General features: G+C 44.6%; 1 protein-coding gene across 3 annotated transcripts in view; it reads left to right on the forward strand.

Annotated features, from left to right (window-relative positions):
• The window catches only part of stag2b (STAG2 cohesin complex component b), a 44,849-nt gene that overhangs the window by 14,612 nt on the left and 2,415 nt on the right, over positions 1 to 27,822 (forward strand). Inside the window, exons 14-33 of one of the 3 annotated variants that reach the window (XM_063189837.1) lie at positions 933 to 1,044; positions 1,579 to 1,696; positions 2,303 to 2,406; positions 2,843 to 2,935; positions 3,475 to 3,564; positions 4,826 to 5,029; positions 5,588 to 5,658; positions 5,987 to 6,074; positions 6,390 to 6,470; positions 6,698 to 6,790; positions 7,208 to 7,379; positions 8,475 to 8,614; positions 8,978 to 9,079; positions 13,603 to 13,751; positions 14,939 to 15,067; positions 19,494 to 19,699; positions 22,296 to 22,689; positions 25,129 to 25,236; positions 25,626 to 25,752; positions 27,386 to 27,463. In XM_063189837.1, coding sequence (XP_063045907.1) covers positions 933 to 1,044; positions 1,579 to 1,696; positions 2,303 to 2,406; positions 2,843 to 2,935; positions 3,475 to 3,564; positions 4,826 to 5,029; positions 5,588 to 5,658; positions 5,987 to 6,074; positions 6,390 to 6,470; positions 6,698 to 6,790; positions 7,208 to 7,379; positions 8,475 to 8,614; positions 8,978 to 9,079; positions 13,603 to 13,751; positions 14,939 to 15,067; positions 19,494 to 19,699; positions 22,296 to 22,689; positions 25,129 to 25,236; positions 25,626 to 25,752; positions 27,386 to 27,463 — 2,659 coding nt within the window. Of the gene's footprint in view, positions 1 to 932; positions 1,045 to 1,578; positions 1,697 to 2,302; positions 2,407 to 2,842; positions 2,936 to 3,474; positions 3,565 to 4,825; positions 5,030 to 5,587; positions 5,659 to 5,986; positions 6,075 to 6,389; positions 6,471 to 6,697; positions 6,791 to 7,207; positions 7,380 to 8,474; positions 8,615 to 8,977; positions 9,080 to 13,602; positions 13,752 to 14,938; positions 15,068 to 19,493; positions 19,700 to 22,295; positions 22,690 to 25,128; positions 25,237 to 25,625; positions 25,753 to 27,385; positions 27,800 to 27,822 lie in introns of those variants that run through there. The other 2 variants (XM_063189835.1, XM_063189836.1) reach the window with 2 other exon arrangements.

A 27,822-nucleotide genomic window follows, 5' to 3' on the forward strand; every position in this document is an offset into this window, starting at 1 on the left:
CTTCTCACGCCAGCTCCTTCATACAAAGTCAATTACTTCTGTTGTCACTCTAGTCGCTTTTTGTGTGTTGGTGTAAGGAGTCTGGTGATACTCATTCATCCAGGTCATGTTATCTGAAGAGTTTCATTATCACTGGACTTTTTCATGGAGCTTGTTTCAAGTATACAACTAAACATTTTTGGCTCAACATAAAGTATCCCCTCTCTTCGCCCATGAGAAAAGGTCCAGAGGAGCGAGTGAGATGTTACTAGAAGAGTGGACAGATAGGCAGAGAAGCAATAGGAGGAGAGAGAGTGAGAGAGAGCGAGAGAGAGAGGGAGAGGCAGGCAATAGGGCAGAGAGAGAGAGAGAGAGATGACAGGTGGAGCGGGTTGCTTTTGGCAGCAGTAGTTGTGTGGGAGAGTAGCCAGGGAAGGGGGGATTTGTGTGGGGCTCCCCTGCTGGTACACGAGGCACAGTACCAAGAAAATGAAGTATGGTGGTGGTGATTGGAGGCAGTTACTTACCACCCAGCCCATCCATATTTTGCTAATATAGCGCTTGAGGAAGACGACTCTTGAAAATGGCACTTATTTATTATCTGCCACCATGATCCCACTGGTGAAAGAATTAAACGTAATTAGAAAAAAATGTAATTATTATTCCAAGAAGGTTTCTTCATCTTGGACAGCTTTCACTGTCAGATGTAATTACATTTACATAATCACCATCTGCATTGTCTGTTGTCAGTTTGTATTGTATTGATTGACTGCCTGTATAGTCTGTCTGTATCCATTATTTGCTAAAACGGCACAATTGTTTTATTGATCGCACGGGTGCAGGAACTTAACACGTGTTGATAGTCCCAAGACCTCCTTTCCCCATATTAGGTTGCCTGTAATTAGTGGCCAGGGTGTTGTGCTGATAGTCGTGTGTGTTGTGTCACTCTGCAGGCTCTTCAGTCATCGTGATGCTGAGGAGGACAGCATGCCCAAGAGGCGAGGTCGGGCGAGCATCAACGCCACCCTGCTCAAGACCACCGTCTTCTTCTTCCTGGAGAGCGAGGTGAGGAAACGAACACACATACTTGCCTTTCTTCACAGTGCTCAATGAAACTCAAGTTCTCTCTGTCTCTCTCTCGTCTGTCTCAACTGACCAACATGCATACTCGGAATGCCTTCATCACAATACTCAATTCAAATACAGCAGTCTCTCTCTCTCTCTCTCTCTCTCTCTCTCTCTCTCTCTCTCTCTATCTCTCTCTCTCTCTCTCTCTCTCTCTCTCTCTCTCTCTCTCTCTCTCTCTCTCTCTCTCTCTCTCTCTCTCTTCTATGTCTGTTGCCTGTCTCTCATTTACATTCTTCCTTTCTCTCTATCTCTGTCACTTAACATCAAGCAATCAGAGAGAGAGAGAGAGAGAGAGAGAGACAATCATAACAGACTCTGCACAAAGAAAAACAGGAAGACCGGCTCTGTCTCAGTCATGAAAGAAGTGACACATTTTATCTAGCTCTTGTCCGCCAGTGTGTGAGCCATGTTTCTTGGTGAGTGTGGATTAGTTAGTCATTGACCTTTTGACCTTTGTTTGTGTGGTGGCAGCTGCACGAGCATGCGGCCTACCTGGTGGACAGCATGTGGGAGTGCGCGGCCGACCTGCTGAAGGACTGGGAGTGCATGATCAGCCTGCTGCTGGACGAGCCACTGCCAGGGGAGGAAGGTATGGTTGAGCATTCATTCATTCATTCATTCATTCATTCATTCATTCATTCATTCATTCATTCATTCATTCATCCATTCATTCATTCATTCATTCATTCATTCATTGGTGTTTGTGAGCACCGTGAAAAGCGCTTTACAAAACATATTTATTATCATTCAGCATTATCATGATTTTTATTATGATGATACCAGTTATCTTTATTATTATTATTATGTACACCATTATTATTCATTCATTCATTCATTTGCGTCCATCAATCTCTGGGAGCCACCTGTACTGTAATTGCGCTTTCTTTTTTTAGTGTGTCTGTGTGCTTTTCTATACATGTGTATCTGGCTGGTGGAAAAATGTCAAAAATCACAGTAGACAGTTTTTTTCCATGTTCAATCAAGGACCTTTCATTTCAATTGCATTTAGTATGACTGCAAATTGGCTGCTGTTGTCAGTGGTGACTTACCACATCACTGAATTATGCTGAATTATCTCCTATTTATGTGATGACAAATTTGTGTGTGCGGTTTTGGAAAAAATCAGTAGTAGTAGCTTAATCGCTTGCCCCCTCCCCCGTGCGTGTGTGCGTGTGTGTGTGTGTGTGTTGTCCAGCTCTGACTGATCGTCAGGAAACGGCCCTGATCGAGATCCTGCTGTGCACCATCCGGCAGGCCGCCGAGTGCCATCCGCCTGTTGGACGCGGTTCAGGGAAGAGGGTGGGTACACACACACACACACATACGCACACTGTCTCTCTCACACACACTCTCATACTCACTCTCTCTTTCTCTCTATCTCTCTCTCCCTCTCACACTCTCACACTCTCACACTCTCACACTCTCACACTCTCACACACACACACACACACACACACACACACACACACACACACACACACACACACACACACACACACACACACACACACACACACACACTATGGAGTAGGGTATTTGTCTGTGTGCTTATTAGCTGTGTATGTGTGTGTTAGTGACGACAGTTCACATCTTCACGCTAATTTGTTTTCAGTAGTGGGTGTGCACCGAGCTTACTTGCTTATTGGTTGATTGTGTGTGTGTGTGTGTGTGTGTGTGTGTGTGTGTGTGTGTGTGTGTTTTCCTTTGCGTGTCTGTGTATTTTCACCTCCTTCAGGTGCTGACGGCGAAAGAGAAAAAAACCCAGCTGGACGACAAGTCGAGAATGACCGAGCTCTTTGCTGTGGCCCTGCCCCCTCTGCTGGCCAAGGTGAGCATGTAGTTGCTATCTCTCTTTGCAAAATGAATGCACCTATTAGTAGTAGACATCCACAGTTTGGCTAACTGCAACCATTCTTATTCAATCACAGCTTATTCAAATTAGTCCATGTTTTAATGCTAAGGGGGCGTTGGCAGGCTTATGATGAGGTCCAGGGGAGTTAATTCATAAAAGGTTGACAGGGGTGATAGTATTCAGGCTCCATGCCTGATTTCAGGCTTGACAGAGTTTGCAAAAATAAAAACATTGATAACAATTAGCCATTAGGTTATTCTTATATCAGAAAGTGTTACAGGTTAAGGGTTTTCTTCTACCATCAGGCTTGAATAATGGTCATACACAGGCTATTAAATGCTTGAATAATGTGTCAAAATAGGCCTACGTTACGTCACTATGCAGTATCTTGTCGTCGTCGTTAGAGCAGGGAGAAAAGTTCAGGCTCAGGATTTTTTTTTCACCATCACCCCTGGGTTGAGAACCAACTGCTCTACACTGTGATCTAATATGTATGTCTGTCTATTTTGTTATAGTACTCCGTGGATGCTGAGAAGGTGACCAACCTGCTGCAGTTACCGCAGTACTTTGACCTGGAGATCTACACCACGGGGAGACTCGAGAAGGTTTGCTTTCATTTCTTTGACTTTTACTTTAGGGTCGCCTGCACACCTTGGAAATTTGGAAAGAGGAAACACTTTTAAGACAATGCTCAACAATTTCGGTTTCACTAAACTTTTTATTTCAAAGGCTGACGTTTTGGTCCGTCAGACCTTCATCAGTTTGTTTCACTTTAGCACCATCCCCCAAAACAGCAATTCTGGCTTTATATGTATGTTGTATTATTATTAGGTCCGTATTTGCATTGAGTGACTCACTTTACATATTGCACCTCTAATGAGTGTTTTGATATTCGCCCCATGTGTGTAGTTTTCACTCAAGTCACTCAACAGTTGGAGCTGTATGCTTTAGACTGTAATAATCCAGCGAAGAAAATAAAGGGAGTGTTTCTAGCTCCCCCAGGCATAGTAAGATGCTATAAAGCATGAACAAAGTGGCCGGGCTTGCGTGCAGGCTGCTGGAGCATGAGAGCATTAAAGTGAAAAGGCTTCAGTCCCGCAGGCTCGGATGTATGACTGGGAAATGTGGATATAGTAAAAAGTCAAGACCACATCGTGTTCTTTCATATTGTATAATTTCCATCATGTTTCTTTGTTTTTCTGATATGGAGAATTAATGAGCAGCTACAGTAGATCAATCTATGAAGGCACTTGCACATTTTCTGCTGCTGTATTTTACTTAATTCGCTCCCTGTGATTTTGTCCATAACCAAACCATTGATGCACAACTGATATGAAATATTTTTATTTTGGAAATGAAACCAACTTCAAGTGTCTCTCATGTGATTAATGAATTATGCCAAAGGTTTAATGTTTACCTGATTAAAAAAAAAAAAAAAGTCATCTTAGTATTGACTTTCATCCCGCAGCCGGCCCTCTGTAAAAACGCTGTCTCATTTTCCTTCCAACACAGGTGACTTCACTGAGTAATTAACCTACCAGTCTTGCATAAAATACTCACTATGATCAGCTGATTCAGAGCTGGTTGGATCAAATTTACGGCAGGGTTTTTACTTTCTGAACCCTTGATGAAGTCATTATTTCTCAATTGGAATGTTCATATCTCTGAATGTCCCAGGCTGACAATCCAGAGCTGTTACGTGATTAGCTGAATCAAACATGTCAATGTCACGTCCAGAGCGATAAAAGCGAATTCATGGCGAAACTTCTTCAGCGACCTCAGCTTCTCAGGTTGCATCGGCCGTTTCTGCTGCAGACGTAGCTTAACTCTGTACCTTTCTTCCCCCTCTCCCCCTCTCATCCACAGCACCTGGAGGCTTTGCTGCGGCAAATCAGGGATATTGTGGAGAAGCACACGGACACGGACGTGCTGGAGGCCTGCTCCAAGACGTACCACTCGCTCTGCAATGAGGAGTACACCATCTTCAACCGCGTGGACATTGCACGCAGCCAGCTCCTGGACGAGCAGGTGGACAAGTTCGCACGGCTGCTCGACGACTTCCTGCAAGAGGTGAGTCATCGGGAGCTCAGGATGCAAAAGAAAGTGTGCAACTTTTAAAAGATTTTTGTTGGGGCTTACTTGCCTGTATGTGACAGGGCAGGACAGCTTCGAGTTTGTAATTACTGATTTGGCTGGCTAGCTACTACTAGACCCCAGGTGTTAATGGCCATTACGTCTGTCTATTGTCTTGTAAAACGGCGTTTGTTTGGCATTTAATCACATGGACTGTAATACTTGACTAAAAAGAAACTGATGTTGTACCATCTAATTATGCCCCAACTTTTAGATGTAGTAGTAGAATATTACGTTTTAGATAGCCAGCTGGCTAGCTTCGTGATTCATTCAAGGGACTGGGTTCAACTGAAGGAGTTAGTTCGCCCCCTGTTGTCACGGTGTAGTTGTTAGCTGTTTTGGTAGTTGCCAAAGGGGAATTACATTGCAAAAGCAAGGTGGCTAACATAGTTGGAAACTATGATAACAAGAAATATACTGATTTGGAGTGGTAACACTGTTGTTAGCTGTGGAGAACAAAGAAGGGGTGTTGCTAACACTTCTGCTTCCTCACAGGGAGAAGAGCTAGATGAGGATGACGCTTATCAGGTGCTCTCCACACTCAAGAGGATCACTGCTTTCCACAAGTAAGATGATTTTTCTTCTTCATTTTTAATTCCTTCTAGTTGTATGAAGTCTTTCTTTTTCCAATCAGAAAATGCATGGATAAAAAAATTCTGTTTAAATTTTTTAGCAAATGTATATAAATACACGTCAAGACAGACCAGGACAGTCAAATAAAAACAGCAGCAAAAATACTCCGTACTATGTACAGTATTTTGCTGCTTTTTTGGACTGCCTGATTGTTGTGTGAATCTCTACTAGTTGTACTGTGGCTTTACTCTACTGTGCTGTGCAAAATTGAGTACCTGGAAAGATGCCTTTGTTGACCAGTAATGTCTTCTTCTCCCACAGTGCTCACGACCTCTCGAAATGGGACCTGTTCACCAGCAATTACAAGTTACTGAAGTCAGGCATAGAGAACGGGGATATGCCCGAACAGGTGAGTGTAATCTCCCAGCAATGTCAGACCTCAAGCACCTTTTCAAATTTGTTTACAAGCATTTGTTTGCTTGGGTCTGATCTCCCTTCCTCCCTCTCCCTCTGGCCTCTCTGTCCCTGTTGCCCATCGCTCTCTCTCTCTCTCTCTCACTCTCGCTCTGTCTCTCTCTCCCTCTCTCTCTCTCTCTCTCTCTCTCTCTCTCTCTCTCTCTCTCTCGCTCTCGCTCTGTCTCTCTCTCCCTCTCTTTACACACTCTATTCTCGCTGTTCTTGTGCCCCATCTCAACCCTCTCTCTCTCTCTCTCTCTCTCATCAGATTGTGACCCACGCACTCCAGTGCACCCACTATGTCATCCTGTGGCACCTGGCCAAGGTCTCGGACGGCACTTCCACAAAGGTGAGACTCCCACCTGCGCTGCAATATGTTCCTCTTTTTTCCCTTTTCTTAAAAAATAATTTAATAATTGAATCGGATAATCTGGCTGTCTGTGTTTGTTTTTTTTGGCTGTTCACCCTTCATACTAACAATGCTCTTGCTCTCTCGCTCTCGCTCTCGCTCTCGCTCTCGCTCTCGCTCTCTCTCTCGCTTTCTCTCTCTCTCTCGTCTTGGTGTGGTGTGGTCAGGAGGACATGGTGACCCTGAGGAAGCAGATGAGAGCCTTCAGCCTGATGTGCCAACGCTACCTGACCAACGTCAACACGGCTGTCAAGGAACAGGTGGGGGACCGGTGTCAGAGGAAGTTTACACACCAAACTACACTACACCACCTAAAAAGCTCCTTTAAGTTGCTTTGAATAGAAGCATCTGCTAAATATAATGTTAAAAAAGCGGGATGCTGATGGCTAGTAGCAAGGTTGAAAGCCTAAAAACACTATCCGCAGTGGAGAGTGAGCAAAAAGGTGGCGTTGTATTCATATTTTTTTTAATCTGTGTTCTGTCTCTCTGTCCCTTAGCGTCCACTATCCTTTGCAACATGCTAATGAACTTAAGCCACCTGATATAATGATAATATTTTGACAGTGTAACATTGTGAAATGTATTCTTTTTTTGCCTCTGTCCTGTCTCTCTCTCCTCTTCCTCCTTCTCCTTCTCCTCCTCCTCCTCCTCCTCCTCCTCCTCCTCCTCCTCCTCAGGCGTTCACCATCCTGTGCGACATGATGATGATCTTCAGCCACCAGATCATGTCCGGTGGTCGCGAGGCGCTGGAGCCGCTGGTCTACAGCCCTGACTCCTCGCTGCAGGCCGAGCTGCTCAGCTTCATCCTCGACCACGTCTTCATAGACCAGGACGACGACGGCAGCACCGGTGAATGACTTCTCTCATGTGTCACGTTTGTGTGTGTGGTGTGTTAGTGTGTGTTAATGGGTGTGGGTTTGTATGTCTGTCGGTTGTCTGGGTTTGTGCTTGCGTGTGTGTGGTTCGTCTTTGTGTGTGTGTGTGTGTGGTTCGTCTGCGTGTGTGTGTGTGGTTCATCTGTGTTTGTGTGTGGTTCGTCTGTGTGTGTGTGTGTGTGTGTGTGTGTGTGTGTGTGTGTGTGTGTGTGTGTGTGTGTGTGCGTCTGCGCATGTGTGTGTGTGTGTGTGTGTGTGTGTGTGTGTGTGTGTGTGTGTGTGTGTGTAGGTGTGTTTGTGTGTGGTTCGTCTGCGTGTGTGTGTGTGGTTCGTGTGTGTGTGTGTGTTTGTGTGTATGTGTGTGTGTGGTTCGTGTGTGTGTGTGTGTGTGTGTTTCATCTGTGTGTGCGGTCTCTGCAGCTGTCAGAGGGGTTATCACTGAAGGGGGTGTTAAGAGGTTTGAGTTAATGGGATCAGAGGGCCAATCACCTGCTTAACACTGACCTGACCAGTCTCTCCACTGGAGATTGGCGGAGAGCATAGCCCAGTCGTACCACTGCTGTGCCTCTCAGGTTTCGAGGAAGACAGGGAAAAAAGTCTAATGGGGACTCACCACTAGAGAGCGACATGTGTTAATTTTTTGTCCTGTCAGCACACTGAAACTCTTTTCAGGCTGGTCATGTACAGTACACCAGTAACACCACAAACTCATATGCCTGAGTTTGCATATTTAGCATGTATGTATTGTGTGTTGTGTAGTACTGAAACCCACAAGCAGCGTTTATGTTGTGTGTTACCCTGTGCTTGATTTGGTGCTGTTATGAAAATGTCTCTCTGTATGTTAGAAAACGTCCCATTTTTCCAGTGTGTTTTGCAGCTTACTAGTAGAAGAGAAAACTTTATTAGCCACTTTAACCCACTTTACTGAGTGTGCGTTTGGCTTATAAGATGTACATCTACTATTCATTTTGTCGGGTGATTGGGGGAAAAAGTTAATGTCGAGTCCTGGTGCCGATAAACACCACAAGCAGCGCTCATGCGGTCTGTTGCCCTGTGCATTGTTGGGCAGATGGACAACAAGATGACGAAGCGGGCAAGATCGAGGCCCTCCACAAGAGGAGGAACCTGCTGGCCGCCTACTGCAAGCTCATCATCTACAACGTGGTGGAGATGAACACCGGGGCGGACATCTTCAAGCAGTACATGAGGGTACGGCGCTCGCTGTTGAGATGACTCTCTTTCTGTCTGTATGTGTCTTGTCTGTCTGTCTGTTTTTCTTTCTTTCTGAGCAACTGTCTGTCTACTCACTTGTGGCGACATCAGGAACATGAGGTGTTTGTGCTCTCAGCATGTTGTGTATCTGTCTGCGCATCTCTCTGTACTTTGTGTGTGTGTATTACAACACCTTACTTTACTTTTCACAACACCATACTCATGTTTGTGTTGTAAAGTATTTTTTCCAAAAGGGTGATCCCCAGAGGGGTTGTCTTACGGTTTGGGGTATCTTACTCTATTGGACCACACTTTGTCTTTGCCTTACCAACCTGTTGCTGTTTTGGTGTGTGATTGCAGTATTACAACGACTACGGGGACATCATCAAGGAGACGATGAGCAAGACGAGACAGATCGACAAGATCCAGTGCGCCAAAACGCTTATCCTGAGTTTGCAACAGGTATGCGGCTTTAACCTGTTAAGCCATTCGGGTAACGGCACACTTGGTAATTGCATTAAATATTTAGTCATAGTGCATTTCTAAAGGTCTTGTGTTATGTCATAGTAGTGTAGTACTATAGTAGTGAACTTCAATGTCCATTACAGCACTTCATTGGTAGAACTGTGTGCATTATTGGGCTATTTCCTAAATCCTAATTTTGGACATATCAAAGTTTAGTCAAAACCATCACCTGGTTCAGAACTGCCATATGTAGTAGAGCGGCTACAAGGCCAATTTGGCTTGAATCGTGCAAATTATGATACAAGCATGAAACTTGGCAGGTATGTGCTTAAGACCAATACAATCAAATCTACCTGATTGGCCACTTGAAATGGCGGCCATTTTCCAAGATGGCCGCCAAAAAGGGCTCCAGAAATGGATTTATTGCATAGAATTGACCTAGAAATTTATGATGAAAGCATGAAAATCAACATGTATGTGTTTAAGACATATACGATCAAATCTACCTGATTGGCCACTTGAAATGGCGGCCATTTTCCAAGATGGCTGCCAAAAAAAAGCCCCAGAAATGGATTTATTGCATAGAATTGACCTAGAAAATTATGATACAAGCATGAAATTCAACATGTATGTGCTCAAGACCAATATGATCAAATCTACCTGATTGGCCACTTGAAATGGCGGCCATTTTCCAAGATGGCTGCCAAAAAAGACCCCAGAAATGGATTTATTGCATAGAATTGACCTAGAAAATGATGATACAAGCATGAAATTCAGCATGTATGTGCTTAAGATCAATACGATCAAATCTACTAGATTGGCCACTTGAAATGGTGGCCATTTTCCAAGATGGCCACCAAAAGGACCCCAGACATTGATTTATTGCATAGAATTGACCTAGCAAATTATGATACAAGCATGAAATTCAACATGTATGTGCTTAAGACCAGTGCAATCAAATTTACCCAATTACTCACTTGAAATGGCGGCCATTTTCTAAGATGGCTGCCAAAAAACTAAAAGACCCTAGAAAATAATTTATTGCACAGAATTGTCCAAGCAATTTATGATGAAACTCGGTTTGTATGCGATTAAGACCAATAGGCCTACAATCAAGTCTACTTTATTTGCTACTTAAAATGCTGGCCATTTTCCAAGATGGCAGCCAAAAAGACCCTAGAAATTTGCAAATGTCATATGCATATTGCAAATTTGGTGGAAATAATTGTTCACTCTCCTTGAATATGTTAGCATGGATGATGAACTGATACAGATATTAAACATATTCTGCAATGACACATAAGCCACTCACAGTATGACACACAAATAGCATGGTGATGACATGCTAATGCCAGTTCTTAATTCAATATCAATGGAGGCAGTGCCCCCCCCCCCCCCCCCCCCCCCCCACCACACACACCCCGAAGGTTATGAGATGCTAACAATACGATGACACTGCGGTAATAATATGTCAATAACAGCAATTCGTGGTTCTCTCGATATTGCTGTTAAACAAAAGGTACACCAAAAACAAGCATTGTCATGAATTTAGTTTATTTGCTTTAATTTAGTTTATTTTGACATTAACATGTTTGATTTAGCTATCACATAATGGCTTTGGCTTGTCAGCCTGGAACATTCAAAGATAAGAGCCTCCTCCCAGAGGCTGTGGAACATTCTGTGGAACGCAACTTCTCTAGTCAGTTGCGCCCTCTACCCGAGGGTGAGAAGGCTGATCGTGTCAAGACCACCTGGATCCTCGCCTCTCCTAATAGGACGCATTACACGTGTCTCCCTTGGGTCGGTCACCCCTTACTGTGTGTGTCTCATTCGCTCAGCAGGAGCGTGAGTGTCAATTGTGCTGCCTGGAGTGCTGTCCCTGGGTAGGGCGACCGTGGTTAGCTAGACCATACTTCTCCAATGTATACTCCAAAGTATCTCAGGCCCCTGCTCGACCAGGATGCATGATCGAGGGGAAGTGTATCTTTGATGTCCCCCTTGGACTTCAGGAACCATAGTGTGTGCCCTCAAACGGGTATCTATCGGGGCTGGCTTGGCCAGCTTGCTGTGGTGGTGGTTGCTACTAGGTTCTCCGTCCGCAACGTGGACCTACGGCCCTGATAGAGAATGGTCTTTTCTGCCAGCACGGTTGCACCTGCAGATGTTGTGTACTGAACATTCTGGAAATTCCCCCTTGTGCCAAGGCCTGGTTTGCTATTGGGGAATACCACTTGATATTGGGGGCCTCGCTACACCTCTGTGGGCTCCACCTGCACATCGGTTACACCCAGACGGGTGGTTTCCGTGCCCTGGGTTCCCTCCACTGCGTGCTCTCCGTGGTATTGGATGTCCGGACGCTGCCTTTGTGCGCCTGTCTTCTTCGGGTTCGGAACTAAGACCCTGGGCCCTTGGGTGGCTGTTGCGTCTCGAGCTGCGCGTTGGGTGAGCATGATACTTATCACTGCTGATGGACGCTGCCTCTTCGCCTTCAACAGCTCTGGGCATCGGCAGGAGAATGGTCTGTGCCCCGGCCAAGCTTTTGTTTGCGCATTCTAGGTAAAGGCAACTCAATCGGGAGTTTTTCAATACCCATAGTGGGATGTCGAGTGTTTCGACAGAAAGAGAACTATAGGTTACCGAGGGTAACTCTGGTTCTCTGAGGGAGATGAACGAGACATCTCACTAGATTGCTACACTCACCCACAAGCTCAAAGGCTAGTTGCCTCAGATTGAAGCTCAGAGCCCAACGTACCTCGGATTTGTCCCCGAGGGGGCGGGATCCCCAGCTGTGCAGCTCATTGGCATGACGGCAAGATTGAAATCAAGTTTTGGCAAATGGTCGCGGGCGTTACCCATAGTGAGATGTCTGGTTCATATGCCTCAGAGAGCGGGGTTACCCCTTGGTAGCCTATAGTTATGTGCCTTTTTGCTTGATTGTATTTCCTTCTATGATGAAATCATTGGAAATTCAAACAGTGAATGTTAACATTGATTTGGGCCACATCTGCTAGATTAATTGCAATTAATGAAGTTCTAGTGTCTTCTTTGATGGCCATCTTTAAAATGCAAATGAGTGGATTTGATTATAGGCCTATTGCTCTTAAGCACAAACACACAAAATTACATACTTGTATCATCATTTTTTTGCTCACCTTTGGGCTAAATTCAGCCTTTTTGTGGCCATATTATAAAATGGCTTCCATTTTAAGTGGCGAGTCAGGAAGATTTGATTGTATTGTTTTTTTTTTTGCACATTCATGCCAAAATTGATGCTTGCAAAATAACTTGCTTGATCAATCCTGTGCAACAAATCCATTTCTATGGTATTTTTTGGCGGCCATCTTGGAAAATCGCCGTCATTTAAACTGGAAAATTACTTGGAATGTATTGAGTTGGTCTTAAGCACATAACTGCCAAATTTCTTGGTTGTGCTTGTATCATAATTTCCTTTCTCAATTCTGTGCAACAAATCCATTTTTAGATTCTTTCATGGTGGCCATTTTGGAAAATTGCCACCATTGCAAATGGCAAATCAGATAGATTTGATCGTATTGGTCTTAAGCACATACATGTTGAATTTCATGCTTGTATCATACTTTTGTAGGTCAATTTTATGCAATAAATAACTTTCTGGGGTCTTTTTTGGCGGCCATCTTGGAAAATGGCCACCATTTCAAGTGGCCAATCAGGTAGATTTGACCGTATTGGTCTTAAGCACATACATGTTGAATTTCATGCCTGTATCATCATTTTCTAGGTCAATTCTATGCAATAAATCTATTTCTGGGGTCTTTTTTGGCAGCCATCTTGGAAAATGGCCGCCATTTGAAGTGGCCAATCTAGTAGATTTGATTGTATTGGTCTTGAGCACATATATGTTGAATTTCATACTTGTATCATAATTTACAAGGTCAATTACATGCAATAAATCAATTTCTGGTGTCTTTTTTGGCGGCCATCTTGGAAAATGGCCGCCATTTCAAGTGGCCAATCAGGTAGATCTGATCATATTGTTCTTGAGCACATACATGTTGAATTTCATGCTTGTATCATAATTTTCTAGGTCAATTCTATGCAATAAATCCATTTCTGGGGTCTTTTTTGGCGGCCATCTTGGAAAATGGCCGCCATTTCAAGTGGCCAATCGGGTAGATTTGATCGTATGGGTCTTGAGCACATACTTGCCGAATTTCACGCTTGTATCATAATTTGCACGATTTTTCCTGTAGCCGCTCTACTAATGAGCATGGCTATAAGCTGTATGACTACATGGTAAGCATTGTAAAAGCGCACAAGGCCACACTGGAAACGAACATAATCAAAAAGGCCATAATTGAAATGCAAGGCAAAAGGATCACCAATGAGCGCTCTCTCTCTCTCTCTCTCTCTCTCTCTCTCTCTCTCTCTCTCTCTCTCTCTCTCTCTCCTTCTCTCTCTCGCTCTCGCTCTCTCTCTCGCTCTCTCTCGCTCTCTCTCACCCTCTTGCTCCTCTCTCTCCTATTATCTGTCTCTCTCTCTAGCTGTTTAATGAGATGGTATCGGAGCTGGGCCACAATTTCGACCGGTCGTCGTCTGCGTTCTGCGGCATCAAGGAGTTGGCTCGCCGCTTCTCACTCACCTTTGGCCTGGACCAGGTCAAGACCCGAGATGCCATCGCCATGCTACACAAGTAAGTAACACACACACACACACACACACACACACACACACACACACGCTTCTGTACTCAAGACCCTAGAGACCATCGCCATGCAGTAAGTCCCTGTGGAAAAACGCCTCCTCTGTACCCCAGGTGCTCAACAGCCTCAGCCTTCTTTGTACACCACATGCATAACGCGGTCATGCGCACGCGCACACACACACACACACACACACTCTCGCACTCGCACTCGCACTCAACCTAGACCCAAGAGGCCACCGCTATGCTGCACAAAGGAGTCCCCATGGAGATACCATCACCATGTCTCTACACCTGACACAGCATAGCCTGAGGCACCACAGCTCCATAGATACACACATACACACAGGCACAAGCCAGGCAATGTCACATTTCTCCCATTTACCTCCAGTGGAGATGGCACAACTGTCCTTAGTTCACTAGAGACGGGAACGCTACAGTTTGACACCAGACATGCCAACTCCGTTACACAACTAGACTCTGCTCAACACGGCACAACTTATTCTGTGTACTGGGGTAGTGTACTGTCTAGCTGGACATCTCAACCCCCTGCGCGCTAAGAAAATACCAAATCTACTTCCTTGTGAAAATATATATACTCCTCTGTCTACATCCTGTGTATGCTTCACAGCTCCCTCTGTAGACTGTACACTCTTGTTTACGCTCCTGTTTACTCTCCAAGATGAGCTCAGCGCACTGTTGGCTCCCTCAGCAGCAGTGCTGTTTACTGTGCTGTGTACTGCCAATACTGTTTGGCCACTCTCACTGCAGCCCAGTCAAAATAGATATTACCCTAGTGTAGCAGAAGATGCCTGAGAGGGTTCACGTTGGCATTGTGGAAAGTACAGCTTTTGACAGTGTTTTTATTTTTTGAAGTTTAGTTACGTTCTCTGCAAAAAAATATGTTTAACTGCTTCTTAACCTCTCTCCGTCTGCCTCTCTCTTTCTCTCTCCCCCTTCCTCCATCTCTCTCTTCCTGCTTTCCTCCCATATTTCTCCCTCTCCCTTTTCCTCTCTCTCTCTCTCTCTCTCTCTCTCTGTCTTTGTCTCTCTCTCTCTCTCCCTCTCTCTGTATCTCCCTCTTCCTCTCTCTCCCTCTTCCTTTCTCCCTCTTGCCCTCTCTCTCTCTCTCTCTCTCTCTCTCTGTCTCTCTTTCTCTCTCTCTCTCTCTCCTCCAGGGACGGTATAGAGTTTGCGTTTAAGGAGCCGAGCCCCCAGGGGGAGGGCAACCCCCCGGCTCACCTGGCCTTCCTCGACATCCTCAGCGAGTTCTCCTCCAAGCTCATGAGGCAGGACAAGAGGACTGTGTAAGTGCCTGGCTCCGCTCTTTTCCTTAGCCGCCTTGTACAGGGGAAGCTATGCTACAACACACGTTTTAGTCTACAATCCACTGGGCACTGTAAGCTCTGCTGTGCACTGTAAGCAGAAAGACTGGGTAAGAGAGAGGTTCCGTTGACCCATTGTTTCTGGGTTCTACTGGTGCAAGGGGGATACCTAAGGGCAGACCCAGGACTGTACTATTCAAATGTCAGCAATTCTAGAAGTATTGTGACACGCCCCTTTAGGCAGACCGGAACCTGGTCACGTTAAGGGCTCTGCATACTTAACGTGCGCACTTTGGCGCATTTGGCGCGAGACCATTAAAATGTGGCAGACCATTCATAGTCAAAAGCACAATTTACAGGCTTTTGCTTGCATTTCGGAAGTGTGCCCTCTGCTGTTCATGAAAGAAACTACAGAAATCGGCGGCAGAATCAGATGTAGCGGTTGTAGAGATCTAAAATAGAAAGCCAAACACGGCTGCTGTAGGGCTACTGAACGTCTGACTTATGACTTACCACAATGAAACATAGAATTTTGTTGTAGCCTACATTACCAGATCATTCCAAGACCATGTGAGAGCATTGTTCTGGTTGCAGAATTTATAAATAGATCGCCGAACACAACGTGCTTCTGAACAAAGTAAACAATTGTTTCACTGAACAACATTTAAGGGAGAAGATAAAATAACTCTCTAGGACATTTTATTATCCTCAAAATGATGCAGGATCCATTCTGTAGTAGCCTACAGTAGCTGTAGCCTCTCTTCGCAACTCCTGCTTTGTCTGCCTACCTGCATGGTCGCTGGTGGCGCATGTCAAGTTACAAAAAATGTGGGGTGCACGAACTCGCGCCGCGCCAGCCGCGCCAGCCGCGCCAGGGGCGTGTGACGTCATTTTGAGCGCACGCCATCGTCGCGAGTTAGGTATGAAGGAGGTTAGCGCCAGTCACGCCAAGTATGAATCCGCCTTTAGGTGCCCACAGCAACCTCTTTAAGTTGGCATATCTCCATAATAGTTCGAAAATCTGTGTTTGTATACGACAGGACAGGTGGACTAATAAATTGCGAATGGATAGACTTATAGCCGTACTTGCTCGTGTTAAAATCCAAATGGAAAACGTAACTATTTGTCCGTGTGTCTGTCTCTCCGCACCGCCCCCGTCTCCTCTCCACTCCTGGTTGTGTATTATGTCAGTATCAGGCATGAAAATCCCTCACCTTTCGGCGAAATTCGCCGTTTTGAAATCAAAATGGGTCATTTCTGTGAATCGTGTAGATCCGAGGAGAAAAAAAATGGGGGGGGTGTCAAGCGAGGAGAAAACTGTAGCGCCAACGTATCATTAAGTAGCGCTCTACCGCAGAAAACTTCATACAGTTTCAGAAGAGATTCCACAACTGACAATGACGTTTGACCAATCACAGCATTTGTTGCTGTCGGCACAGCCAATAACGTGAACGAGCACAATCTAAGTCCCGCCCTTCATACTTCTCAAAGCCCAGTTTTAAACAGGTGTCGCTTTGGTCTGCCGGGCTGGCGTAGTTGTATCAAATATCTTTCTTTATAGTTCTAGATCAGGGGTGCTCAATACGTCGATCGCGGTCGACCAGTCGATCGCGAAGGCAGTATTGGTAGATCGTAGGACATTAAAAAAAAAAAAAGTTCCCTGATACCCAGAATCTGACAGGCTAACTTCAGGCGTCTACACTAAATAGGCCTACCATAAACACAACGACGTCTTCAGATAAGGAGGATAACTGTCAGTGTCAAGCGCCACACTCAACAAAATCTTCATAAGTTATAACATCCGAGCACAAAAAATAGGACGGCACGAGACGTTTGCAGATACCGTGTGCCATATGTTCAGCCTACAGGCAGCGTCACTGCTCAAAAGAAACAGCCAGAGAAGAAAACAACAGCCTGAACACCAGCAATCCCCTGCTTTTTCTTTTTTTTTTTTTTTTTACAATGCTCTGAGAAGTGCAGGCAAGATGCAACTCCCGCATTGAGCGTGGAGTTGGCTACCTCGATTAGATTTCATAGGCACGCGTGCGAGGGGTGAGTCAATGCGGTGTTCCTGTTAAACCTGAGTGCAGGCGCGTCTTTTCAAATGGTCTGCTCAGCGCGGCCGCTAGACAGAGAGCGCGCTTTTCGGTTCATTCAGTAGATGTCTCCTTGTTTATTTTTTGGGAACTTGGGATGTCTGTAACGTCCACGAAGACAATATCCACGTGAAAACGCCAAACGCCCACAAACCGCTGTTCTGCCTACTTCTCACAGTGGCATTAAAAACGTCCTCCATGAAATCCCAAACCAACATCACTTCAAATAGGTGACAGCAAGCATGCACACATGAAATAACACTTCAGGGAGGGAGAAAATCGCTCTGCCCTCATATTAAAGTGAAAGGGGGATTACATAAAATCTGTCCAGAAACCAAGAGGGCACATAATTAAGTCTTAATTAATATTATGTTCATTTATGAAAATGAAATTTATCATAAGTTGATACTACAGTATGGTCTCCCTTTGAGATCAAAAACAGGCGTAATCTACAGTAGGCCTAAATAAGGTCTGTATGAGATTGTTATTCTCCGCTGATTCACCTTTCATTATTGATGTGTATTCATACAAATAGGCCTACATTCTCATATGGTGTTAAAACACATTTCTAACAGCTGTATTTTCACATTTTCCCGGGGAGAAACCCCAGAACCCCTGGTAGATCTTTTTCACACACCCATTTCAATAAGTAGCTCACATGATGAAAAAGTCTGAGCACCCCTGTTCTAGAACATCTCTGATTATAAGCAAATGTCCAAGCGATCTGTCACAGATAGTCTACACGTTTCCCAGAGAGGTAGCTATTTGAGATCATGATACTTGTTATGAGATCAAGACGCAAGCATTTCGATGATAAGTGAGTGGATGTACCGGTAGTTAGCCACAGTGGGTAAGCTGTTTTTCCTAATAATTTGAAACCGCATTTGCCCTGCCCACGTGAAAAAGTATTTATTCTCAAAAGAGCTCCGTTAATGAAAGCTTGGGTAGGCCTACGGCACGTTTTTTCTCACGGCTATTTTAACGGATCTGTGCGCTACGAAATGGCGAAAGTATCTAGTAGGCACTACGGAGAAGAAGTGCATGTAGGTTACGCGAGGCATCCAACATCATGCTTCGAATCATATGCTGCGGCTTCTTATAGAATGCAAGAGAGAGGGAGAGGGAGAAAGAGCGAAGCCTAACTAACCTAAGTCAATCGTTTGACACGGGACAAATTGTTATAGGAATCATGCCACGTTTTTGTAATCCCTTGGTAGCCTACATTTAAATGACATATTAAAAATCTACCGATTTATATTTAGTGGAACACGGTCAAACTGTTTTTTTCACGGTCAAAGTTGGAGCTTTCCTATTATTTTTTTCATAGGGAAACAGATATACTAGGTGAATGGACTAAAATTTGAGTAGTTTGGATACAATTTCAGTAGTTTTATCCAAACTGTGACAAATAATTTTTTGTAGCCTATTAGGCCTACAAGTTGTCTGAAATATGATGATTAACTGTTCAAACGAGATCACAACCAGGCAAGCGTTGAGGGGACACTGGATAGTGTTGAGACTAGGAGGGGGTGCTTAGTTGCCATTGGGGGACATTAGTCTATTTTATTTTTAAGGGGGGCATTGGCAGGGTTTTGATGAGGTCAATGGGGTGATGGGAAGCTTATGATGAGGTCAAGGGGGAATTTATTTTTTTAAAAGGCTGAGAACCAAAAACCTTTTTATCTATCTATCTATCTATCTATCTATCTATCTATCTATCTATCTATCTATCTATCTATCTATCTATCTATCTATCTATCTATCTATCTATCTATCTATCTATCTATCTATCTATCTATCTATCTATCTGCCCCCCTCATCAGACATGACGGCATGACAATCATGAAGTAACGAAGATGGTTGGCAGTTCTTCTTATGTTCACTGTCCCTGGGTCGCTACAATATGCTCAAAATTCATCATTTAAAGACGGTTTTAGCTAAATTTTCTCCCATGGGAGAGCATGCCCCCAGACCCCCCTAGTATGACTCTTATACAACACTATCCCCCAAAAACGCAACTGCACACCACACATGCGCGCGCACCGCTGCAGCACACGCGCCGCCCCGTGCCACCGCGCCACGCCGCACCTTTCTCACCTTTTTCACCCCTGACCCGTTTTCATGCCTGCAGTATTCTTAGTGCACACTGTGTGTGTGTGTGTGTGTGATTATTGTCAATGTCTTTTTTAAATGTTTTTAGTGAAACTGCACATTGGAGACTGGACTTATGCAATTCAAACTTCTGTGCTAAGCCTGTTACATAGATTTTTGACAATAAAGTAGACTTGACTTGACTCTCCTCTCCTCCACAGGCACATGTATCTGGAGCGTTTCATGACGGTCCAGATGACGCTACAGCGCGAGGACTGCTGGCTGCCGCTCATCTCCTACCGCAACTCCCTGCAGGCGGGCGCCGACGACGACACCATGTCTGTCATCAGCGGCATCAGCAGCCGCGGCTCCTCCGTACGCAGCAAGAAGGCCAAGCCCGCCACGGGGAAGAGGAAACTGGTCGAGGGTGAGCATGAGAAACCCCTTTAAAATCATACACTCAGGCATAGGCATACACATGCGCAACAAATCCCTTAAGATCATACACTCATTCATAGGCATACACAAGCGCAACAAATCCATTAAGATCATACACTCATTCATAGGCATAGACATGCGCAACAAACCCCTTAAAATTATACACTCATTCATAGACATACGGTCCATTAGGACAGTGTTTCTCAACAGGGTTGCCTGTATATAATATAATACATATTTGTCTAAATTGATAAGTTAATGCTAGTCAGTGGAATCTTCCATCTGCCATTTACGCACAATAAAGTAATTATAGGTCATCTGCAACTTCGAATGTACAAACCCCAACTCCGATGAAGTTGGGACTTTTGGTAAACAGTGAATAAAATCAAAATGCTATCATTTTCAAAACATTCAATCTATTCATTAGATGGAGAATAGTGAAAAGACAACATATTAAGTGTTAAAACCGAGAAAAAATATTGTTTTGGGGGACATATGTACTCATTTCTAATTTGATAAATCCAACACGTCTCAAAAGAGTTGGGACGGGGATCAGTGAAATTTAGTAAACATCCAAATAAGATAAAACAACAAAGAAGAACATTTCAAAATGAATTGTACTGACGGACAATATAGGTGTCCAGGTATAAGATCATCACAGAGAGGCTGAGTCACTCAGAATTAAAGATGCAAAGGGAATAATTACCATAGTTATTACATACATTTTTGAATTCTCTTTGATTTACCACGATTGAGTGTATATAAGACATATTTTTGTTAATAAAATCATTGTATAGGTTCATGACATCATGAAATATATATTGGCTGTAGTCTCACTCTAATTCCTGGAGTGCTAGAGCTATTGAAAATTGACCATATTAAGAATGCTTAATGCATGAAAATGATACAGGGGTTTAACATTCTCCTAAGCACCTGAGCTCACTTGAAATAGACCCAGAAGACATGGGAAACTGTCCTTTGCTTACAGAAGTCAGCAGAAGTTGTAGAAGTCCATTCTTTTTGACAACAATAGAGCATTGCACATCCTGTGCTACAGTGAAAATGGACCATCCAACTTGTGTTAGTGCTAGCTTCAAAAGTCAGCCTCCATGATGGCATGCGGATGCAGTAGTGCATTGGTTAAGATGTTCTCACTCATCTGTAGAGTTAAATACAGTGCTGAATGGTATAAATGGGTTTTAAACAGCATGAAAAGCCACTCATGCATTATATTTTGAAGGGAGATCTTCGATTACTGCCACATAGTCAGGTCAAATTGCATTCTCTAGTATGTTTTAACAGTTTGGCTCCATCATAAGGACCAGCAGGTGATAAAATGGTGGGTTTTTGGTCAAGACCTGTCACACTGTAAGCACTACAGAAAGGAAAACATTGCAAAACATGACAAGGAATACACCCACCATTTAAGCTGGTGAAATCATGTCCAAGATAGGAATTAACACTGTTTTTTTTATATAAAATCATCTCATCGGTTAATGTATTTAACTGTTAAGTGTCGTCTTTTGTTTTGTTTTTAGTCTTCCTCGACATTTGCTGCCATTTATTGTCCCCGTCCCAACTCTTTTGAGACGTGTTGGATTTATCAAATTAGAAATGAGTACATATGTCCCCCAAAACAATATTTTTTCTCGGTTTTAACACTTAATATGTTGTCTTTTCACTATTCTCCATCTAATGAATAGATTGAATGTTTTGAAAATGATAGCATTTTGATTTTATTCACTGTTTACCAAACATCCCAACTTCATCGGAGTTGGGGTTTGTAGGTCGTGTGACGTCTCCAAATGTGTTACTTCTCTAAGCTTTTGTGGTATCGGATGCGATACCATGTTACGGCTTGTTGGTTTGGGGTGCCTTAAAATTTTTCATGAATTGAAAGGGTGCCTTGCCTAAAAAAAGGTTGAGAAACACTGCATTATGATATGCAAGAAGGCCAAGCCCGCTAGAGGTAGAGGGTGAGGATAGAGACAGACATGCACATATGCACATGCATACTCTTGCACATGCGTACTCTTGCGCTTTATGTTATGCATAAAGACCACGCTGACCACTGGCAAAAGGAAACTGGCCAAGGAGAAAACGCACAAACACGGGCCCCATACACACACCCACACAGGCATATGCTACGTATTAGCCATATGTTATGCAAGACGGCCAAGCCCACCATGTTAAGACATATAGGTTTATGTGATCTTGATTTCCATCCATGTTTCTACACTCCGCTTAGTTTCAACATACTGAATACACACTGCAGAGTGAGTGTTGCAATAAGCCGATAATAACCAGTTGCGTGTGCATATGTGTGCTCTGTCTTATACGAGTCTTGCTCAGGCATGTAAAATGAATTTCAGTGAAAATGGACAAATTCTGGTCCAGCTGTGGCTTAGGTACTGGGCTGCCACTCGGGCGACTCAGGTTCGACCCCTGGTTCGAGGTCATTTCCAGATCCTCCCCCTCCCTCCCTCTCTCTCTCTCCCACTCACTTCCTGCCCCGGTCTTCACTGTCCTGTCTAAATGAAGTTGACAAAGTCGTATCGTATCCGTGTGTGTTTGTTCCGCATCAGTCGAGGAAAGCAGCAGCAGCAGCACGGACATGTGGCTGACCCGCGAGCAGCAGCAGCAGCAGCAGCAGCAAGTGAGCGGCATGCAGGGGGCGCAACAGACGCCGCTCATGATGCCCTCGCCGCACCTCACCTCCACCGCCATCCGCCCGGACCCCACCGCCAAGCGCATGCGGCCCGAGGACAGCTACCTGGGCGTGTACGGCATGGGCACCCCGGGTGACCAGTCGCATCAGCAGCCGCCCACGCCGCAGGCAGCACAGTCCCAGCAGCAGCAGCAGCAAGCGCAGCAGCAGCAGCACCCGCCGCAGTCCCAAACGCCACAGCCACAACAGCACCCACAACACCCGCAGACGCCGCAGCCCCAGCACCACCACCAGCCACAGATGGACTACAAGTACGCAAGCATTACATTACTACACGACATGATGACAGACTACTTAGCTGACACTTGTATCCAAAGCGACATTTCAGTTTTACAGGGTATTGGTTTAAGTCCCCAGAGCATAGAGGGGTTAAGTGCCTTGCTCAAGAGCACCTCAGCCAGTTGGAGTTGTAGAGGTGTAGAGGTGAGGGTGGGATTTGAACCTGCAACCCTCTGATCTTAAAGGTGGGGTTGCAGGTTAACCATTTTTAAGGCATGAAAATCCCTCACCTTTCGGCGAAATTCGCCGTTTTGTAATCGAGCGAGGAGAAAAGTGTAGCGCCAACTTACTGTATCATTGTGTAGCGCTCTACCGCAGAAAACTTCATAGTTTCAGGAGAGATTCCACAACTGACAATGACGTTTGACCAATCGCAGCATTTGTTGCTGTCGGCACAGCCAATAACGTGAACGAGCTCAATCTAAGTCCCGCCCTTCATATTTCTCTTTGAAAGCCCAGTTTTAAACAGGTGCTGCTTTGGCCTGCGGGGCTGGCGTAGTTGTATCAAATATCTTTCTTTATAGTTCTAGAACATCTCTGATTATAAGAAAATGTCCAAACGATCTGTCACAGTCTACACGTTTCCCAGAGAGGTAGCTATTTGAGATCATGATTCTTGTTATGACAACATCAAGACGCAAGCATTTCGATGAGAAGTGAGTAATTTGAAACCGCATTTGCCCTGCCCACGTGAAAAAGTATTTATTCTCAAAAGAGCTCCGTTAATGAAAGCTTGGGTAGGCCTACGGCATGTTTTCCTGACGGCCATTTTAACGGCTCTGTGCGCTATGAAATGGCAAAAGTATAGGCGCTACGGGGAAGAAGCGCATAGGCTACGCGAGGCATCCAACATCATGCTTCGAATCATATGCTGCGGCTTCTTATAGCACGCACGAGGGAGAAAGAGCGAAGCCTAACTTAGTCAATCGTTTGACACGGGACAAATTGTTATAGGAATCATGCCAAGTTTTTTGTAATCCCTTGGTAGCCTACATCTAAATGACATTAAAAATCTACCGATTTATATTTAGTGGAACACAGTCAAACTGTTTTTTTCACGGTCAAAGTTGGAGCTTTCATAGGGAAAATGATGATTATTGCCGTGTCCAGACCAAGAGCGAACTACGCTGCCTGGTAGCGTGGGTAGCAGAAGAAGTTTCGCCTTGAATTCGCTCCAGACGCAGCTTTGACATGTTTGATTCAGCTAATCTCATAGATATGAACGTTCCGATTGGTTGTCGCCGAACAGCGTCAGAGCGAATTCGCCTGCGATTAGATTTAGTTTAATCTTCAAAATTCGCTCTGGTCATGCAAGAAGCTTCGCTCCTGGCGAATTCGCTTTGGTAGCGCAGGTCGCGTGCCCTCCATAGAGAAATAATGACTTCCGTCGCTTCATTCGCTCCGTTCGCTCTTGGTCTGTACACGGCATAACTGTTCAAAGATCACAACCAGGCAAGCGTTGAGGGGACATTGGATAGTGTTGAGAGGAGGGGGTGCTTAGTTGCCATTGGGGGGCATTAGTCTATTTTATTTTTAAGGGGGGCATTGGCAGGGTTTTGATGAGGTCAAGGGGGAATTTATTTTTTTTAAAGGCTGAGAACCAAAACCCATTCTTTCTTTCTTTCTTTCTTTCTTTCTTTCTTTCTTTCTTTCTTTCTTTCTTTCTTTCTTTCTTTCTATCTTTCTATCTATCTATCTATCTATCTATCTATCTATCTATCTATCTATCTGCCCCCCTCATCAGACATGACAGCATGACAATCATGAAGTAACGAAGATGGTTGGCAGTTCTTCTTCTGTTCACTGTCCCTGGCTCGCTACAGTATGCTCAAAATTCATCATTTAAAGACGGTTTTAGCTGAATTTTCTTCCATGGGAGACCATGCCTCCAGACCCCCCTAGTATGACTCTTACACAACACTATCCCCCAAAAATGCCACTGCACACCACACATGCGCGCGCACCGCTGCAGCACACACGCCCCTCCGTGCCACCGCGCCACGCCGCACCTTTCTCACCTTTTTCACCCCTGACCCGTTTTCATGCCTGATTTTAAGAAAATGTATGATGACATTACGTTGGGGGTTCCGCAGGCTCATAGGAGTCTATGTAGAACCTTAGAATCCTGGGGGAGTTCCCCCAACATGATGTCTACCTGCAACCCCACCTTTAAGACCAGATCCCTATGCAAGAGCAATACTTAGACAAATTAAAGTGAATGGGCATCATTTGATATTAGAAACATATTTCTATCAATTTGTTAAGAGACTAGCTGTTGGGATGCAAACTTGAAATGTGTTGAAGTATGCTGTCTTGTACTATTAATCGTAATACAAGAGGATCTGCACTGTGAGTGTGTCCTGACTCCTGTTGGTGTGTGTGTGTGTGTGTGTGTGTGTGTGTGCGCGCAGCACTCAGGTGTCCTGGATGTTGGCCCAGAGGCAGCAGGAGGAGGTACGGCAGCAGCAGGAACGCGCCATGAATTACGCCAAGCTGAGAAGCAACCTGCAGCACGCCATGTAAGGAAATACACACACACACACACACATACACACACACACACACACACACACACACACACACACACACACACACACACACACACACACACACACACAACCAACCATGATCTACGCCAAGCTGAAAAGAAGCCTGCAACATGCCTTGTAAGCACACGCACACACAGCCATGAACTACGCCAAGTTGAGAAGCAACCTGCAACACACCATGTAAGGACACACACACACACCAAAAAATACTTGGCCCGCACCACACACACCAAAAAATACTTGGCCCGCACCATGTAAGCACACAAATCTGGAGCATTTGCTCTGGACTGTCATAATTCTATTTATCAATTCAATCAATATAGCAATCATTATTCATTCATTTGTCTGCTTGTCTTCAGTCGTCGAAACACAGGCCTGATGGAGGATGACGAGGAGCCAATCGTAGAAGACGTGATGATGTCGTCGGAAGGTCGCATCGAGGACCTTAACGAGGGCATGGACTTCGACACCATGGATATCGATCTGGTACAGACACATCACATTGTTACATTTGGCAGACACTTTTCCACAATTGCCATACTCAAGTGCTTGCCTGGTTAAAGCGATGGTTCGGAGTAGAATCACCCTAATGCCATTTGAACCGTGACACCCATCCACCTTTACACCCGAAGTGTTTTCTGCCGCAGACTTACATCAACAGAGTTGCCGTGTTATTCGATGTTTATTCCGGTTAGCTTGACTCAAGCGCATATGGATACTGGGCACCGTCTCCAAACTTTCCCCACAAAAATAACATGTCATTACACCAAACTTCTGCAGTAGCACAAATATGGTCTGTACTCACGAAACGAAGCATTTGGAAGTTTGGAAATAGTCCAGGAGTTTAGTATTATCAACACAAGCTGAATAGCTTCTCTGCTGCTAAAGCTGTGCCAACGTTACTTCCGTCATATGAGACAAGCCCGTAAAAGTCTTCAACAAACTTCCAGACGAGAGTGTTAAAAAAGTTTTCACTGAATTGTGATTAAGGGTTATATTTTCAAGGCAATACTTAAAAGATATTTCAAATCTTACCTACTATCAATTAGACAAGGATTTTCGTTATCAATACTGATGCTGAATTCACTTTTCATTGTGCATATTATGAGCTTCGTTGAGGACTCTTACATGCTTGTCTTAGATGACGGAAGTAACGTTGGCGCAGCTTTAGCAGCAGAGAAGCTATTCGGCTTGTGTTGATGATAATAAACTCCTGGACTATTTCCAAACTTCCAAATGCTTCGTTTCGTGAGTACAGACCATATTTGTGCTACTGCAGAAGTTTGGTGTCATGACATGTTATTTTTGTGGGGAAAGTTTGGAGACGGTGCCCAGTATCCATATGCGCTTGAGTCAAGCTAACCGGAATAAACATCGAATAACACGGCAACTCTGTTGATGTAAGCCTGCGGCAGAAAACACTTCGGGTGTAAAGGTGGATGGGTGTCACGGTTCAAATGGCATTAGGGTGATTCTACTCCGAACCATTGCTTTAACACCAGACCTAATCACAAGTGAGATTAGGTCTGGGGAGTTGCCTATTGTAAATTCCATAGGGGCCGGAATACTTGGCTATTATGACACACTGCCCTGCTCTCTGATTGGGCCATTGAGAGTAAATAGAATTGGGCAGAGAAACTGTTAAGGTCGGAATGCTTGGCCATTATGACACATGTACCATGATCTTGTACGTTATGAGTCATCCTCGCCATACTGTCTTTCAGATCGAAACGATTGTGTAGAACTAAAGGCAGTATGGGAGTTCCCAGGCTACTCAAGTGCACAGCAACTGCAAACATTTTGATTAATTACCTCATAATTGGGTCAATTATGTTTTAGTAGTAGTTCACGTCAGGGGTGGTGCAGCTACAGCAAATGCAACTATTGAATGGGTTAATTTTGTTTGTTTGCCTTTTGTGGGTTATCTATAACGCATATTCATTGCAGTACAAAAAAAATCATTGACCATAATATTCTGTTTATTTCAGCAATTCTGTCAGGCAAAATGTCAAGTTGCTATACTGTTTCTAAATTAGTTGCGTAGACTTATGCAAAAAGGATACCTGTTCAATCACGGGGCGATCACTCTTTGTTGTGCTCTTTGTGTCTCTCTTTCCAGCCACCTTCGAAAAACCGCCGTGAGAGGTCGGAGTTGAAGCCGGACTTTTTCGACCCGGCGTCGATCATGGACGAGTCTGTAAGGAGCACTCATTTCCTGGGCTATGATGCTTTTCAGCGCTAAGCTGTGTGGGAATTGCCGCATTCACGATGGAGCAAAAACGATCAAATCCCATCAGATTGATACAACGCACATGGGGGGAAAAAATCGCAATGCAGGCGTCTGGTTAGAAATTTGTCATGTGCGCAGGGCCGCTGACACCTTTGTCTTGGCCTGGATCAAAATAATGTGAAAGGACGCCTCCTCAATACATACAATGTTATGAGGACTCGTTTCTGGCCGCCTTTTCTCCCTGGGCCCAGGACAACTGACCCCTTTGCCCTGTCCCTCTGTTGGATGTCCTGCACGTGCGCTGTGTCTCCGTTCGGGGGTGAATT

Source organism: Engraulis encrasicolus, chromosome 23 (genome assembly GCF_034702125.1).
Source record: "Engraulis encrasicolus isolate BLACKSEA-1 chromosome 23, IST_EnEncr_1.0, whole genome shotgun sequence".
Taxonomy (NCBI): domain Eukaryota; kingdom Metazoa; phylum Chordata; class Actinopteri; order Clupeiformes; family Engraulidae; genus Engraulis; species Engraulis encrasicolus.